Source organism: Astatotilapia calliptera, chromosome 19 (assembly GCF_900246225.1).
Source record: "Astatotilapia calliptera chromosome 19, fAstCal1.2, whole genome shotgun sequence".
In the NCBI taxonomy this organism is placed as follows: Eukaryota; Metazoa; Chordata; class Actinopteri; order Cichliformes; family Cichlidae; genus Astatotilapia; species Astatotilapia calliptera.
Window position 1 is genome coordinate 15,273,810 of NC_039320.1, and position 16,632 is coordinate 15,290,441.

Here is a 16,632-nt window from a genome sequence, read left to right on the forward strand (position 1 = left end):
AGTGTAATCCCATCCCCACTCTGAACCCATCTGTCATTCCCACCCCACACCTCACCGCTGTCTTACTGTCCAGCAATACATATCCAGCACCACCCTCTCTGCCATTCTCTTGGCAGCGTTATCCCTCTATAGCTACAACAGTTTTGCACATCATCCTTGTTCTTGAAAACTTGTATCAGTACACTTCTTCTGCTTACATTCTTAAGTGCACTGGCTCTTTTGTAATTCTTTAATTTAATGAGCTAGTTACCAGTGCTGGGTAGTGTTACTTTTAAGAGTACTTGTTACGTTACAAAATATCCACAATATAAATAATTTCTTATGTTACAATGTTACCTATTTAAAAAAATTACTTTTTATTGTACTTTGAGATACCAGCATTCACAATTCTTTGCACATGTTGATTATACTGTCCATGTAGCTTACTGTACATTTCAGATAAAGAAAAGAAGAGGTAAGATATATTTTGTTTTGGTGGGAAAACTCCTTTGTTATAGCAGTTCAAAGTTCACAACAAACATATATGAAATATGTAGAAGGGCATATAACTTACATATAATACAGTATGAAAAATTAATTAGGTAAAAACTAATCTGAAATAAATACAATAAAGTAAAATAAGTATATTTTACTTTAAGTATTAGTAATATTACAATAAGTGAAAAAGCTACTCTCAGTTTAGGGGTGAAATAAACTTAACATGAGAGGGCAGGACTTCTAAATGTAGTGACGTTACCTCATTGCAAAGCAGGTTGGTACTGATAGCATCTCTTCCATTAACAGTGGCAGCTGTAGCATTGTTTGCTGGTACTTTTTAAGGCAGAGGTCACATTTTGCATGTGCATTTTATCTGCCAAAAAAAAAAAAGAAAAAAAAAAACAGGAAAAAATACCTCAACAATGTAAAGATTAGGGATGGGTATCGTTTAGGTTTTATCCGATACCGGTGCCAAATCGGTACTTTTGAAACTGCCGGTGCTTAAAGAATGGAGAACACAAACTTTGTCCAAAAACCTCTCATGTTCAGCTGTTTTTTTTGTAAAAAGATAACAATGTGTGCCTTTTCTGCAGCTATGGGGCATATATGGTATCACTCTTGGCTGGAAGAAGTGCTTAATCAATGGAAAAAACACAAACTTTGTCCAAAAACCTCTCATGTTTAACTGTTTTCCACTTTTTCTTTGGTCATTTTAGCCTTTTTGGCCAGGGTGAAGGGAGTATCTGCCATCAAACAAGAGGACAGTCGCATGTAGCTATGATCATGTTTGCTAGTTCACCTTACATGCATTAATGTAATAACGTGGTTAGCCTACTCAAGGTAAATTACACACGAACAACATGAAGCTACTCACGCAGAGAAGAACGGCTGCTGCTGCATCATCATCCTCATCATTTCTGCTACACTGGCAGGGCTAGGGGCCAGGACTCTATTCTTCGGGTTTTTGGGGGATGTTGCTCCGGGTCCGATAACTGGCAACCCACCCGACGTGCACGGTGTGAGGTCTAGCAGCAAACTATCAAATACAGCGCATTTCTCGGCTTTTAAAAAAAACGCTATGCGTCGCCAGCTGTTTAATCGGATTCTTGGTGTTACCTCCTTTGACAGTATCACAGTATCAGCTTAAAGCACTTGTTGCAGGCTGCTGAGTTTGCATATTTTGCTGTGAAGTACAGACAGACTTTTGACCGCTTCGCCTTGGACATTTTTAATCTGTAGCTCTGCTCTAACAGAACGTACGTACCTGGCCCCGCCTACTATCCTCGGAAACGTAAAATGATTGGCTAGAAGTGTATCACAGCTCAGGAAAAAAAAAAGCACCGAAATAAAGCACCGAAATGTGCGCTGCTTTTCGGTCTGGTTACTACCGTTTATGTCAGAACCGGTGCCATCATGGCACCGGACACCGGTACCCATCCCTAGTAAAGATCAGTCACAAATTCTTTTAGCTACAAGACTTTGTGGCAACAAAGGAACAAAAACACATCTATCACTTTTACCCATCAGCCGTAAAAGGCTCTCGGACCGTTGTCATTAGCTGGAGGTGTGGGTGCCGTTGACGCCCATGTTTGTCAATGCTGTAACTGGAGAACGAGGCGATATAAGAGTTTCAAATTGATGCCAAAGGTGTATCTACTAAAAATCTCAGCTGGATTTGAATTGCAGTAGCATCAACCTGAAGGTTAAGGTCAGAGGTCAAGTCTTCTGAAAATCTTGTGAATGCGATAACTCAAGAAGGAAATCAATAAATTAAATAACTAATTTGTAATTTGTTAGCTCCAGCATACACAATTACAGCGTGTCTTCTGATTGGTTAGTAAAAAAAAAGTCCATTGTTTGTCTTTTGTTAATATCCTTAATGCTTTGCCTTCTTCCTTTTTAACATGTTTTGAAAACATTAAAACCCTAAAAAGATTTAAAACCCCATTCTTCTTCACTGCAAAAACTGCCCTTTCTCATACTTCATTCATGGATCCATTCTGTCTTTAGAATTTTCTAGCAATTTTGTAATTTTTATAATCATTTAACCAAGAAAAAAAGTACAAGCTGATCATTTAAATGCCACAGCCTAACTTTATGACCACAGTTTATTAATCTTCAAAAGCTTCCACCAGCAGGATAACACACCATGTCACAAACATCAAATAATCTCAGACTGGTCTCTTGAACATGACAGTGAGTCCATTGTACTCAAAATGGCCTCCACGGTCACCAGATGTCATTCTAATAGAGTAACTCCATATGGTGGAACAGGAGATACACATCATGGATGTGCAGGTCACAAATCTGGAGCAACTTTGTGACGCTGTCCAGTCAGCACAGATCAAAAATAAATTAAAAATAATCAAGGCAGTTCTAAAGGCAAAAGCTGTCCAAATGGGTACTAGCAAGGTGATATATTGTTGTATTATATTCATACACATACACTCACTCACTTGGGCAATTCGGCACGCGAAAGGGAAGAGACAGCGAATAAATCTCTCTACCCACCAGGCAATTTCTCCACTTGACTCTAGAACAAGGGCAGAGACTGGCAGGGCTCCTTATACTGACAAACTGCTTTATTAACTTCTGGATAAAATCATTTCTAAGCAGAGAAGATTTGGCATAACAGTCCTTATTTAAACCTTCCTGTCTTTAAATACAAAGTGAAATAACCTGAGTCCTAATGGAGCAGACATCCCGCACGCACATAAACTGCGTTATTCATTTACAGGCTTTGTCTCTGGACACTCAATAATTCTGATTTAGAGCGATGTGGAGATTGTGTTAGTGAAATGTGTTTGCTTAGGCAAAGCAAAGCAAGGTCCATTTTTCAAACAGATGCTGTGTTGCCAGACTTTGACGTGCTGTTGATCAAATGTTGCAAGCAGGGGGAAGCGCTCTGTCATGCAGCTCATTTTTAAAAGTGTACAGAGAAGCAGAAACTTAAAAACCACCACTCCTCTCTTGTGGTGAAGCAAACAAAAGAAAAACAAAAATGCTGAAGGGATATAATGCGATCATGTCATTAATGCGCATGATTTTGTTTAAACATTTGCAGTCTTAAAAAGACTTTTGTTTCTTGTAATCCCATTTACATGTCATGCAAGAGGGCAGGATGCACTTGTTTAACTTTAAAGGGCAATAAGTGTGCACAGCAACAGGTTTCGGCTATTCGGTTGATGTGTTCAAAAGTTACACCATCTTTTTAATGAGTCTCTATCATCTCAATGCTTTTGTTGTGTTGTAAAGACAAACACATGCACCTATATACATCCTCACAGAGTTCCTCTATTACTAACATTTCTGCCATCTTAACTGCAGAGAAGGCAGACAATGTTGCAGTGATTACCAAACAGCTGAAAGCCATTGAAGTGAAGTGAAAAAGAGAGCAATCGGAGGGGGGAGAGCAGGTTTAAAGACAGAGGAATTAGGACGGAGGGAAGCAGGGTAAAAGAAAAAGAAAGAAAAAGATGTAGAGGAGTGGAGGAAAGGACTGAGAAAGTGAGAGTGGTCACAACAAGCATAGGAATAAAGAAAAAAAGGAGATTAAAAATTATTTTGCTAAGGCTGGAGCCTCAGTAACAATGGCCAAAGTGAGACGTATAAAATGGGGCAAGTGTGTTATCAAAGATACTGCAGACAGCCATCTTTTGTTCATTATCAATTTGCCCTGAAGAAAATCACAACAACAATGATCACATTGTTACAACTGTTCCTGACTTCCACTTGTGTGGGTTTCATTTTTTTCCCCAAACTACAATATTTGTTTTCTGAGGGTTTTGTGTTTCTTGTCTTTCAGTTCCTGTCAAAGGAAGGGAAATAAAATTGAAAAAGAAACAAAAACAAAAAATAAATAGAGCAGAAATGCAGATATCCAAGGCAGGCCTGGACGACGTTGATTGAATTTCATGTCCACACAAAACTGAAAGGATTACATTGCAAGCATCCAGCCTTTTTCCATTTATATGTACAAAAACAATTTTCTTTTGGGAATCCTAGTGCCTGGCGCCAGCATAACCTTTGTATAATAAACAGTGCTAAATAATTTGGATGTGAAGGAACCTTGGCGAGGACAGCACTAAGAACACTTGAGTATGAGCCCTTACAGGACAAAAAATGTTCTTTAGTGCAAGGACACGTTTAGCTCTGTGCTGGCAGCCACGCTCAGGAAATCTGACCTCCCACTCTCCTCCGCTAGGTCTCAGGCCTTCTGCTGAACCCGCCACCACCGTCATCTCCACCTTTATTAACTTCACCATGGATCGTGATAAGAGAGTATTGTGTTTTGCACACAGTCACTGCCAAAACAAAAAGAAACAGAAGTAATGACATGCTAGGTTTTTCATGACCCAGTGTTCTCAAAACGCCACCTATAAAGTTTTGCGCTCATGATATCAGCTTGATTATTGCGTGATGCGGACAAAGCAGGGCACTTGTTTAAGCTGGGGATGAAAGCGAGGATCGTGTACAGCAGTCAGTCAGTCAGTGTCACAGAAAGACTTGCATCTTGGAAAAATTGTGGAAGACTCAAAACAATTCTGTCACTTCTGTAAAGTTGACTGACGTGAGTACAGAGTGCTCCTCCAGCTGTTTAGACTTTTTCCCCTGCTCAGCTTTGCAAAACTGGAAACAAAGCAAAGCAAAAGATGAATAATGTTGCTGGAGTAGCTAGGTGGAACTATTAAACACAAGACAGCCAGTATCGTAATACTATCTGGTTACCATTGGCCGTTTACACTCTTTTCCTGAACTTCCATCCAGTGACATCAGGCATCTCATGAAAGATGGCAGCCGTGATTGATCAGGGACCAGTGTAGATCTGTCATGTGTCTCAGTCATAAAAAGACAAGTTTTTATGACTAAATGGATACGGCAGCCATTGTAACAGACAATAATATTCTGTACTCTAAGCACAGCATTATGATTTAAATGTCAGCCTTTAAATCAGCACTGTGATTTTTATTATTATTTCCTGCTAAGGCACCAGAACACTGCTTTCTGTGTTATTGTGAATTTGTAAAAAGACCATGATAGTATCATTATATTTACTTTTGAAATACAGGTGTAGGAAAGAGGAGAGGGAGTCTATAACCATGTAGAAACGAGTTACACAAGGTATTATGTGTGTAATTTAAAAACTTCAAAGCTACTGTCAGGTACAACTTCTTAGTAATGGGTTGGACCTTTTAAAGCCTTCAGTACTGCTTTCATTGTTTTTAATGTTGATTGTATATGTTGCTGGGGACGTTACTCAGAGATTCTGGTCCATATTGGCATGAGTCGTACCACATCCTGATCCACTAAAACCCCAAGGTTGTTCTATTGGAATGAGCTCTGGTGACTGTGGAGGCCATTTAGGTACAAGAAACCAAGAAAGTGTTCACAAAGGTATGGTCATGGTTAACTGCAATAATCAGGAAGTCTGTGGATTTTAGATGACGGTCAGCAGAAAGCAATACTCATCAGACCAGGCAATTTTCTTTCAATCTTCTTTTTTTTTTTTTTTTGGGTAGCCTGTGTAGCATCCAGTCTACTAAAAGGTTCAATGTGTTGCGTGTTCAGAGATGTTCATCTCCATACTTTTGTTGTGAGAAGTCATTATTTGAGTTACTGTTTCCGTCCCATCATTTTGAACCAGGTTGGGCATTCTCCTTTAACCTCTAATATTAACAAGGCATTTTCTCCCAGAGGACTGCAGCTCATTGGATATTTTCTCTTTTTCTCACCATTCTCTCCAAACCCTAGAGATGGTTGTGTGGGAAAATCCCAGTAGATCTGAAATGCTGAGAGCAGCCTGTCTGGCACCAACAATCATGCTACATTCACATAACCTTTCTTCTCTATTCTGATGCTTGGTTTGGACTTAAGCAGGTCAACTTCACCATGTCTACATGTTTAAATCAACAGCAACATATTCTGAAATGCCCAGAGCAGTGCTCACAACTACTGATTTGCTATTGTGCTTGCTAACGTAAAGGGGTTGAATACAACCCGCTTTTTATTGGATGGTCTTAAATTATGTAAAGACCAGAAATCTAATTTCTGTTTTCACTGCTCAACTTCTCTGATGCTGATCTGAAATAGGCAGGGGCTGTGTGATACAGCTGTTATTCTTTGGTAGCAAAAGCCGAGACTGCAGGCACTGTCTTGGCACTAGTCAGCCCCTTAATGTGAAAACACCACCACATGTCACCACCTTGAAGAAAAGTCACTGTGGCTCTGTTATTGTTGCTTAAGGCTTCATCATAGCGTACTTGAATGTAAAATGAAGAATGGATTTGCAGCAACCAAAGCACACTTAATCACCTTGGTAACTATCTCAGCAGTTAGCTCTGTTGGACATGGCTTAAGAGTGAGCAATGGATTAAATGGATGTGAATATAAATACATTCTTCATCCACTGAGACAAGGTGCTGCAGGAGCATCTCTCAAGGGTTGAGGCCTGTTTTTGAGCAGAAACATGTAAGACTGCGGTGGGTAAAGCCATAATTTAACTTTGCTGCTAATGGCATTACTCTTGGGGTGGTCAAAAATTGGTGATTTAACAAAAGACCTATTTGATTTTTTTTAAAAAATCTGCAGTTAAGAATGTGACTCTCTCTCCGTAACCCAATGTTGTTACTAAACAGTGACAATTGCCTCCCTGGAACATGCTTGGAGGGAGTATGCCTGGCATCCACATGCTTGCTGTGCAGTATTTTAACATGGGCTCACACAGACTTTGCACAAAGGTGCTGGGAGAACAAATGACTGAATGGAACATTTACTTTCTTACATAAACCTCTGTCCGGTAATATCTACTGCTATGACCCCCAGATAAACTCTCAGTCACAGCTCAGACAAGACACCACTATAGCTCAATACTCTCAAGGCTGGTCCTAACGCATATTGACCAAGCAGCTCTTCCCTAGCTTTTATACTGTCAGGTGGCTGATTCTCAGGAGAACCGGATGGCAGCTGAATTCAAGAAAGGGGCAGGGCGCATTCACCCAACATATGTCACCACACATGTGAAAATGGCATTAATTCAGGTCTGAGTCTCAGAGGGAACCTGTCAGTGACACCCTGATAACCACAGGTTGCGAAAAAAAAGTGTGTCTGCGACTGGTAGGTAAGTTATTGCTTGAGGTTGCTGGCTTTACAATTGTTGTGGTTGCTTATAGTTTGCATGGACGATGTTTACTTCTCTTGAAACACATGTCATTTATTCTTGAAGGTGTAGTGAAACTTGGAAAAAGTGCAATGCAAACCTGAAACACACTTCAAAGTAAAAGTTGAATATTTGCAGACAAGTCAGCATTTTCCATCCAAACTACAAATGACCACAGCAACCTGTTAGTGACCTCCAGCAGCCTCTAGCAACCCCTTGCCAACTGCTCATGGAGTACACACTTTTCCTTAGTGACTGATGATTACCGTGGGAATCACCGACTCGTTTCTAGACCTGAGTTAACAGAACAGCAATCAATTTCATAGTAACTCTCAGGAACCATTTGCAACCTGTTGGAGAATACAAATTTTCCTCATGACCGGTAGTTACGAGATGGTTACAGGTCTCTGGGAACTGTGTGACTGATTCTTTGTACAGCCAGTACATGACTGAGTCTCACTGGAAAATGCCCATATTAAAACTTTTGGTTTGTATTTATAAATTGCCTGGTCAGGACATAAGGCTTTATGTTGTTAATTGTCATTTATGTCCTGAATAAAATGCACATTAATGGATTTTTTCCCTTTTTGTGCTCACAGGCCACATAAAATGTTACCAGAGGCCAACATCTGGTTTGCAGTGAACACTTCCAGAACCCTGTTCCACATATTTCACATTTTAATTTAGTAGTAGTAATTTTTTGTATATGTGCTGTCTGTATTTGGTTTCCCAAATCTGTTATTTTCCTGTACTGAGTGTGTTTCTAATACTTTTAGAGAAAGTTCCCTCTTGTGACCAGGAGAGACAGAGTGCTCTGGAAGAGGCTCTGCAGAATCCTCGTGAGGCCATTTTCATCCCCGACTGTGGGCCTGGAGGCCTTTACAAGGCCGTCCAGTGCCACCAGTCCACAGGCTACTGTTGGTGTGTTCTGGTGGACACGGGACGCCCCATTCCTGGAACCTCTACCAGGTAAGGTTATCAGAAAAATCACGTAAAGAAACAATATCATTTATTATAGTAGTTACAGATGTTTTTAATTGATTTGATATGCATGTCTGTCTGCCATCATATGAATAACTGACATGCTAATAACAGGACTACTGAAATGTGTTAAAAACAATAATCTGTCTAATTTTAAACAAGAGTGCTCTACGGTAGTTAATTTGAGGGCATCTGAGAATGAATGATTATGGAGTCATAATCACCAATCTAGGAATCCATTCCTGAAAAGCACATATTGGTTCCAAAATTTGAGGCAATCAATCCCCCAAAATAATTCACTTGGATCAACAAAGGAGAAGCTCAAGAATAACACACCTTTTTGCTGTAAGTCAGACTAAAGTGGTGGACCCACTGACAGACTGGTCAGTTATATTATCCAGAAAGTTTTGGATCCAAGCTCTCTTGCCAGTTCACTTGCCAAAGCAATTAGTTCCAAGATTATGTGAATTTCGGTTAGCTAGCTATAAACACTCTGTTTCTGGAATGACTTTGTTTTTAGTGCAGTTGCTACTGTTTACATTGCTTTGAGGAAAGCACAGTATTTTTTGTGCACGAGCTTCATGTTGGGGGATCTCTGAATTAAAAACACGTTCGAAAAAAATGAGTGTTCACTGCTCATGTTTTGTTTCTGTAAAATGTTTTCGTGATTTGTAATCAGAAGATGAATATTACAACTTCAAACAAGTGGCGAGACAAAGACAAAGCGTGGACTATAAGCATGCACTGGTGAAGAAATGAACTGATTTTGTTCCTGAAAAGGAATCGTCATTCTCTCTCTCCAAAAGGCTTAATGCTTTACAAGCTGAAGTAAAGACATTTTTCAAATTTGAAGATATGGTCTTCTGTTTGAATAGACAATAGCTCAAGTTTAGTTTCAAATCAATAAGATACCAGAAGGCATATTTATTTATTTTTTGACACCCTAGGATAAATCACTTGCACAACAGGAAACTTTAGACAGAGCAAATTCTGATCTGCATTTCAGAGCTCTTTTATGAAAACCCTGAGGTGATTATTCCTTCACATAAAAATACACTTGGACTAGAACTCATGTCATACATCCCAGTTTCTCTTCTCCAAACAGCAATGTGCAGAGTCATCCATCAGATATCCCCATCTTGGATCAGTGGCTGTGCAGACTGTGTGAAAAAATATAGAGTTGATAACTTGCTTTTGCTTAAAAAAAAAAAAAAAAAAAAAAGACAAATCAAACACATGTGCTCCATTTTCCATCGTATTCACGAACCACTGATATAATAGCCAGGAGAAAACGAGTCATGCCACGCGTAATGCTGAACAGTTTGTTATGGCTTTGAAAGAAAAAAAAAAAAAAAAAAAGCTCTGTGCACTTCAAATCCAATTTATTTATCAAACTATAAAGAAAGGTTAATCACGGTCAACTGAGATGAAGGGAGAGCATACAGATCAAAGACAAGAGAGCAAGAGGTTGTAATTTGAAGAAGTCAGAATTTGAATCATTTGTTACATGTTGCAAATGAGATCATGGAAGACTAATTGGATTGTGGTGGTTTTTTTGTTTAGTTCGGTTCGGTTTTAGTTTCAGGTGATGATTTTTTTTTTTCCTTCTCTAGCTGTTCAGATCTTTCGAAATCAACTCCTTTGATGTCTCCAATTTTTCACACTTTGCTAAGACAGATTTACGCTTTTCCTCTTCGGCTTCTATCTCATGCAGCCATGTGCTTGCCTCTTTGTAACAGGTACCAGACGCCTGAGTGCGATGGAGCTGCACGATCTCGAGTCTCGGACACAGAAGAAGCATTCCAAGGCAGAGAACTGCAAGGTCACTTCACTTTTTCACTGCAGTTCAATCCAATTTGGTTGTGGGAGTACAGAAACTTTCCATTTATTATCTGGTAGAATTTTTATAGCTGCTTTAGAGATTAAACTTGCTTTCCAAATAATAACTGTCAGTGGACTTTAATATCAAAACAGTAGCTTCTAGCCAACAACACAGCTTAGCTGAGGGGGAAAGCATCAATGTTTACTCCCTCTCACCGGGACTGGCTGCTTGTCATGGGTAAATGGAAGCTTCTGTAGCATGAAGGGATTGGCAAGTGTGGTTTGGTAGAAAGAAAATGATTTTTACATGAATCTGTTCACAACAATGTCTCTTTGCTGGAAAGAGAGATTGCTGCTTAAGTTTTTTAAATTTATTTTTTGGCACTTTGAGCACCACAAGGAAGGTGCATCATATTCAAGAGAACTTTTAAAGTCAATACTGCCAAAACAGAGAAACCTATACCAAAATATAATGTAAAAAAACTCTTTATAGCTATTTAAGATGAATGATATAAGCAAATAACTGAAAAATAGTATATATACACAGAGATGTGGTTTGTCAATGTATACCTGTTTGTGGCTATTGCAAAAAAAAAAAAAAAAAAAAGCCCAGGTCCTACATAATAATCCACATGAATTCTGCTTTTAAATCCATGTTAAAGAATGTAACCTGGAAAGTTTTAAGTATGCACGACTCAGATTGCCCCCTGAGCCAGAGGTCGTAACATAGGCTCATACTCCTTTGCCCTTGTTACTGCTCACTTACTTTTGTTGCCCCTCTGTTTCCCCATCATTTAAGGCTGCATTGTAACTCTTGTTTAATTCCCCATCTGGTGAGTTTACAGAGTCAAGCATACTCCTGACTGTGCAGCAGATGTGTGGTATGTTTTATGGAAGGTGTTAGTGTTGTGGGGTGTGGTGGCAAGGCATGTGGGGGGGCTGCTGGTGGTGTTGGATACTGCAGGGAGCTGAGTGTAGATATTTTTATGTACTGTAGAGGGATGTTCTGAACCGCCACAACAAAGCATGATATTTCATGGCTGTCACATCAAGGCAATGGTGAAAAAAGAATGTTTAAGAGGTGAGGCTTAACAGCATTTGGCTACAGGTTCAGCCTCACCAACTACACATAATGACAATATTGCTTCTGTCCTTTTGAGCATATAACAGCTCGTCCTCTGAGACCAAAGGATGAGATCCATTAAGTTCAACTGTAGTAAAGTAAAGCCTTAGTTGCCTGTGGCTATACTTTGAATAGAATTGTTTAGGACAATGCAATTTGTAATGTGATAATGGTAAAGTCCACCAAACAGTAAAGCAAAATTACACTTTTCATGAATCAGCAAATGCCTTCAAATTGAAAGGTTGAACACATCCACATACATATGCCGCCAATGCAGTATTTACAGTGTCTGCTCTGTAGGTAAAGCCTGACTTTATCAGCTGGCCTGTCACAGATATACCAGTATTGCTGCATATATTGTTCAACACCCACCAGTATTTAACTTCATTTTAGGTGTTGAGAGGGGGGAGTGGGGGGGGGGGGGGGGGGGGGGTCTCATTTGGAGTCTCTCAAGGGTAAATACCCTTCTTTATGTTTACACCTGCAACAATCATGTTTGTAGCAGCTTTCATGTGCCCGCAGCTTCTTTTATGCTGGCAGACATCCTGAACCACCTTGCCTCATAAGCTACATACAACATAACAGTTTGCGCTTCATAACACCCCAATTTAACACTTGGATTAAAGCACAGCGAGGTAGAGATTCTTCAAGCTTGTCATGCTGTAGGAAATGCTAATTGGATTCACCTGGCGGGGCATCAACCCGCCTCCCACAGACCGTCCTGAGCTAACACAAAAGGAAAGAAAAGACGTGAATGGTGCAGAGGATGAGGAGGCCACAAATCCTCAGAGAAAGGGGGAGGAGGGGGATCTACAGAGAGAGCTCGAGAGAAAAAAGAAGAGACTGAAAAAAAAAGGCAGAATAGGAAGATTAGTTTACAGTGCAGCTGCGTTTGAAGTTTCCCTTTAAGAGACACAATTAGGAGGGAAAATTTTGCACTGGTTTTGTGTGCTTTTAAAATACATCTGGGCAATTAAAAAAAGCTACCCAAGGTGTTCAAAATTGTGCCATAAAAGTTAACAGGTCTGCTCTGCTCAAGAAAGCTCTCTCATCACAGCACACTTCTGCCGCACCTCACCCATGTGCCTCAGCTCTGTGTTTTTGAAGTCTAACAAAACAGCCAAACAATGTATTTCACCTCTGTTAAAGCATACATTCATATGTTCATGTTTTTCACCTGGTCACTTTTAACAGATTTACTTGGTCACTAAGCTCTATATAAGGTTTTGACGGTCTAACAGACGTTTTCTATTTGACATCTGTCACAGTGGTTCACTGGTGTTGAAGGTTTAGAGGCTCTTCATTGCGGCCTAATGGCTCAAATTAGTTGTGGTAGGTAATTTTGGTGTATTTTTGTCTTTTATTTGCACCAGGCTGCCCTGAGGGCAAGAAAGTGGAATTCATTACAAGCTTGTTAGATGCCCTCACCACAGACATGGTGCAAGCCATAAACTCACCAGCCCCCTCTGGTGGTGGGAGGTAAGTAGCGTCACATACCACAGACTGACATATTGGCTGATTGTTCGTGGAAAACATTGTTTCCTTTTGGTTTAATGAATTGCAAACACAGAGTATTTCTATGACACACAATGTGAAGATCTGGACACTAGACTTCAGGAGTTACTATGCATTGGTGCTAAAGATGTGTGTATGATGGAGCTGAATGATATTTTGGAATAACAGTGTCCATATAGTTAAATACTGTAAATGCCTTTAAGGAAATATCAACTGTAATCTACTTTACATTTTTCTGGCATAACACATTATATTTTTCTTTGGTGATAAGTGTTCTGTGTTTTTCTGCCAGCTTTTATCTTCAGGGTGGTTGTTAAAATGCTGAATACAGAAGCATTTCTTTTAATGGACTTTTGAGAAGTAAAAAGTTTTTTGTTAATAGTAAGAAGCTGTGGATGACTGTAGACACTGCAAAATGTGAGCCCAGTCCTGGAAACTTCTCTGCTAGTACTTTACTGTAATTTAACAGTAAATTTGACCAAGTTGTGGCTATTGATGTGGTGAATGTCCCAAAAGTAATTCTGCCCTCACATTACTTTTTGAAGAGTTTCCATCAGATTTTCTTTTTCAGTTTCTGTTGCCTGTTGTATCTACTCAGGTTTGTGGAGCCTGACCCCAGTCACACTTTAGAAGAGAGGGTGGTGCACTGGTACTTTGCCCAGTTGGATAACAATGGTAGTCAAGACATCAACAAGAAGGAACTAAAGCCTTTCAAGAAGTACTTGAAGAAGAAAGCCAAACCCAAGAAATGTGCCCGAAAGTTCACCGACTACTGTGATCTGAATAAGGACAAAGCCATTTCCCTGCAGGAGCTGAAAGGCTGCCTGGGCGTCAGCAAGGAGGGTAAGAGAGGAAGAAGGAAGCTGAGGAGAAAACTAGGAAATCAAAATGACTGAGAGTGCTGTGCCAGCACAACCATGCAGTAAGACCATGGCTGGCCTCCTTCAGCAACTGGACAGAGATGCCAGTTGGCATTAGGAGCTCATCTGCAACTCTTTTATGGCTTTAGTCTGTTGTTAATATTTCATTATTGTTACATAGTTTAATAAACATAATTATGGTTTCATAGCTTAAAAATGTGAAGTCAGTCACAGTAAGACAGTAATTTTAAGTAAAAGATGAAGTAACTGTACTGCAAGTGACAAACAGTTGAATCAGTTCGCAGTCCAAAGAAGGCTAATGCACTCAGCACCCACTAATGAATATTTAGACAAGACTGATGCATTAACCAATCCTAGACACATACAGTCTGGGCAGGAAAACTGAAGTACTAATAATAAGTTTGCTCCTAATAGAGACTATTAGCATTTGTCAAACAAGCCTAACAACAACGACAATTCTCAGAGCAGCTGCAGTTCAAATATTTGTGGAGAGTAGAATTTTACTTGGTGCTGAATATTAAGAAATTATATTTTAAGCATTAATATCCATTAATAGCCAAATTACCTTAAGCACTTAAAATATAACATTTGCTGTGTGACCAAAAAAAAGACCCAACAAACCCAAAAAGAAGACATCCACTCCCATTAGGTTTAATCACAGTTTCTCTTTTTTGCAGGTAGCTCAACAACAAGTGGCAACCAAGGGACAAGGCAAGGGACAAATTTGTTCAGTAAGGCAAACTAATACGCTTTCACTAACTCTGCTTCTTGCTTCAGGAGCTGTAGTTGGCTTGTTGTATAATCCATTAACACATATTCGTACATGTGCAATGTGACAGTCTGGCGTATTTAAAACTAGTACTAGTGCATGCTATTCCCTGTGTGATTTGTTATCAACACACAATTACTTTGGCCCACTAGTTAATTACATTTTTTTGTAAGTCACAGCAACAACAAATAAATTATGACCAACTCATCAATCGACCTTTAAGTCCGTCCCGCTGCTCTTTTCCATCTTCCTGTCTTCTTCTCCTCTTGATCACTCTAACGGGATTCCCCTCAGTGAGTGGTGATTGATCCCACTGGTGCTGCTGAGTCTAACCGCCAGCCCTATTCAACGCCACATAACACTGAGGTCATGTGTTTACCCTGGCTCTGCCCTCCGGTGTCTGCAGAACAGTGGCTCTGAGCGGGCATAACGTCAGGGTTCTTGGACCCCGGGCATGGCTGCCAGGATAAACAGCCTCCTCTGCTGGAGCAGAGGAGGCTCGTCTAGCTGTTTCACTACAGTCACTGAATCTATCACCTTCATGCTTAAGAGCTGGAGGTAAATGACCTGACAGCTTTATATGGCTCCTAATGCTGCCACTCAGGCACTATAAGCTGCTGATGATTGTGGAGAAAGTGAAGTATGAAATAAAGACAAGAAGAGGGAGAGAGCCTGCAGAAAGAAGCTAGAGCCTGTAAGAACATATGGCATTGTTCACTGTCTTGACTAAGAGACAGCCATTGTGTTCAGGTATGCCTAGCTGTTCCTTAATGGCCTAAGTGGTTTAAGTGAAGCTGCCTTTGTCAGCCCTTAAATCTTATCAGGCACTGTCCTCCGGATCGTCATCGGGTTCTTGCTTGATATATTTACCGTTTACAGTGTGTGCTTTTTGCTGAAGGATTTCAAGCATTTGAGGAAGAGTAGAGCTCATCTGTATGAGGTTTCTCCCTCCTGACATGTTGGCAAAAGCAAAGGAAAAATATCTAAATACCTTGGGAGATATTTCCTGAAAAGAGTGGCATCCATCCTCTGAAGACAGTGGAAATGTCATTACAGATGAAGCCAAGGCCAATGATTGTATTCTCTGTAATCTCTTTTTACAGTCAGTCAACTGGTAAGCCACAGGTCTGGAAGCTTAGATAACTCCTGAACAAAACACAAGAATGTTTCACTGTTAAACAAGTTGAGCAAGGTTAACAAGGTTCTTTTTTCCCCCCGAAAGGCTTAATTCCATTTAGAAATACGTAAACACATTTTACAGTAAGTGCAAACACATGGCCTTGTGCATGTATGAGTGCTCACAAACACCTCACAGGGTCATACACAGTTAAAGGATGTTGAGGATCTAGTGAGAGTGACTACAGAGGCCTTAGTTTGCAGTATGCATCACCTGCTGTCAAGAATAGCACGAGCTTTGTGAATGAGGATTTGCTCATTTTTGCTATAACACTTAAAACAAACAGGCTAATCAACAAGTTCTAAATGTGATGGTTTGTACATCATGCAGAACGTCATGTATTGTCAGATTGACAGCAAACTGAAGTCACTCCAGTGTGAATCACATGATGGGAATGTGATGGAAGGTGGTTTCAAAACCTGAAGGATTTATTTTCATTTTGTTTACAGAAGTAAAACCAATAGGATTTCTTTTTTTATGCCATCTACGTTAATTATAATCCTTTAATTAAAAATAAGTCTGTGGTCATATAAATATGTTTTTTTTAGTCTTTAAGCAGAGATTAGGAAGGAAACTAATGAGCTCATCACTGGAGGTATTCATAAACTTATTTCACCTGGCAGAGGCAAATAAATAATTCAGTGCTGTTATGTAGACGAGACGAGTAACAAAAACAGATGAGACAGTCTAGCACACAGAATTATGCTTTTTCTGTTTTCTGTCAAACTCCTC

At 39.8% G+C, this 16,632-nt stretch overlaps 2 protein-coding genes across 3 annotated transcripts in view; one reads left to right on the forward strand and one right to left on the reverse strand.

Annotated features, from left to right (window-relative positions):
* Positions 1-16,632, reverse strand: part of ccdc177 (coiled-coil domain containing 177) — an 81,291-nt gene that overhangs the window by 51,242 nt on the left and 13,417 nt on the right. The window contains exon 2 of the mRNA XM_026152108.1: positions 15,715-15,869. Coding sequence (XP_026007893.1) covers positions 15,715-15,774 — 60 coding nt within the window. The 5' untranslated portion in view covers positions 15,775-15,869. The remainder of the gene's footprint in view (positions 1-15,714; positions 15,870-16,632) is intronic.
* Positions 1-16,632, forward strand: part of smoc1 (SPARC related modular calcium binding 1) — a 56,191-nt gene that overhangs the window by 35,620 nt on the left and 3,939 nt on the right. For both annotated transcript variants that reach the window (XM_026152119.1, XM_026152120.1), the window contains 5 exons: positions 8,410-8,602; positions 10,354-10,436; positions 12,932-13,037; positions 13,672-13,916; positions 14,632-14,665. In XM_026152119.1, the coding sequence (XP_026007904.1) occupies positions 8,410-8,602; positions 10,354-10,436; positions 12,932-13,037; positions 13,672-13,916; positions 14,632-14,665 (661 nt within the window). The remainder of the gene's footprint in view (positions 1-8,409; positions 8,603-10,353; positions 10,437-12,931; positions 13,038-13,671; positions 13,917-14,631; positions 14,666-16,632) is intronic.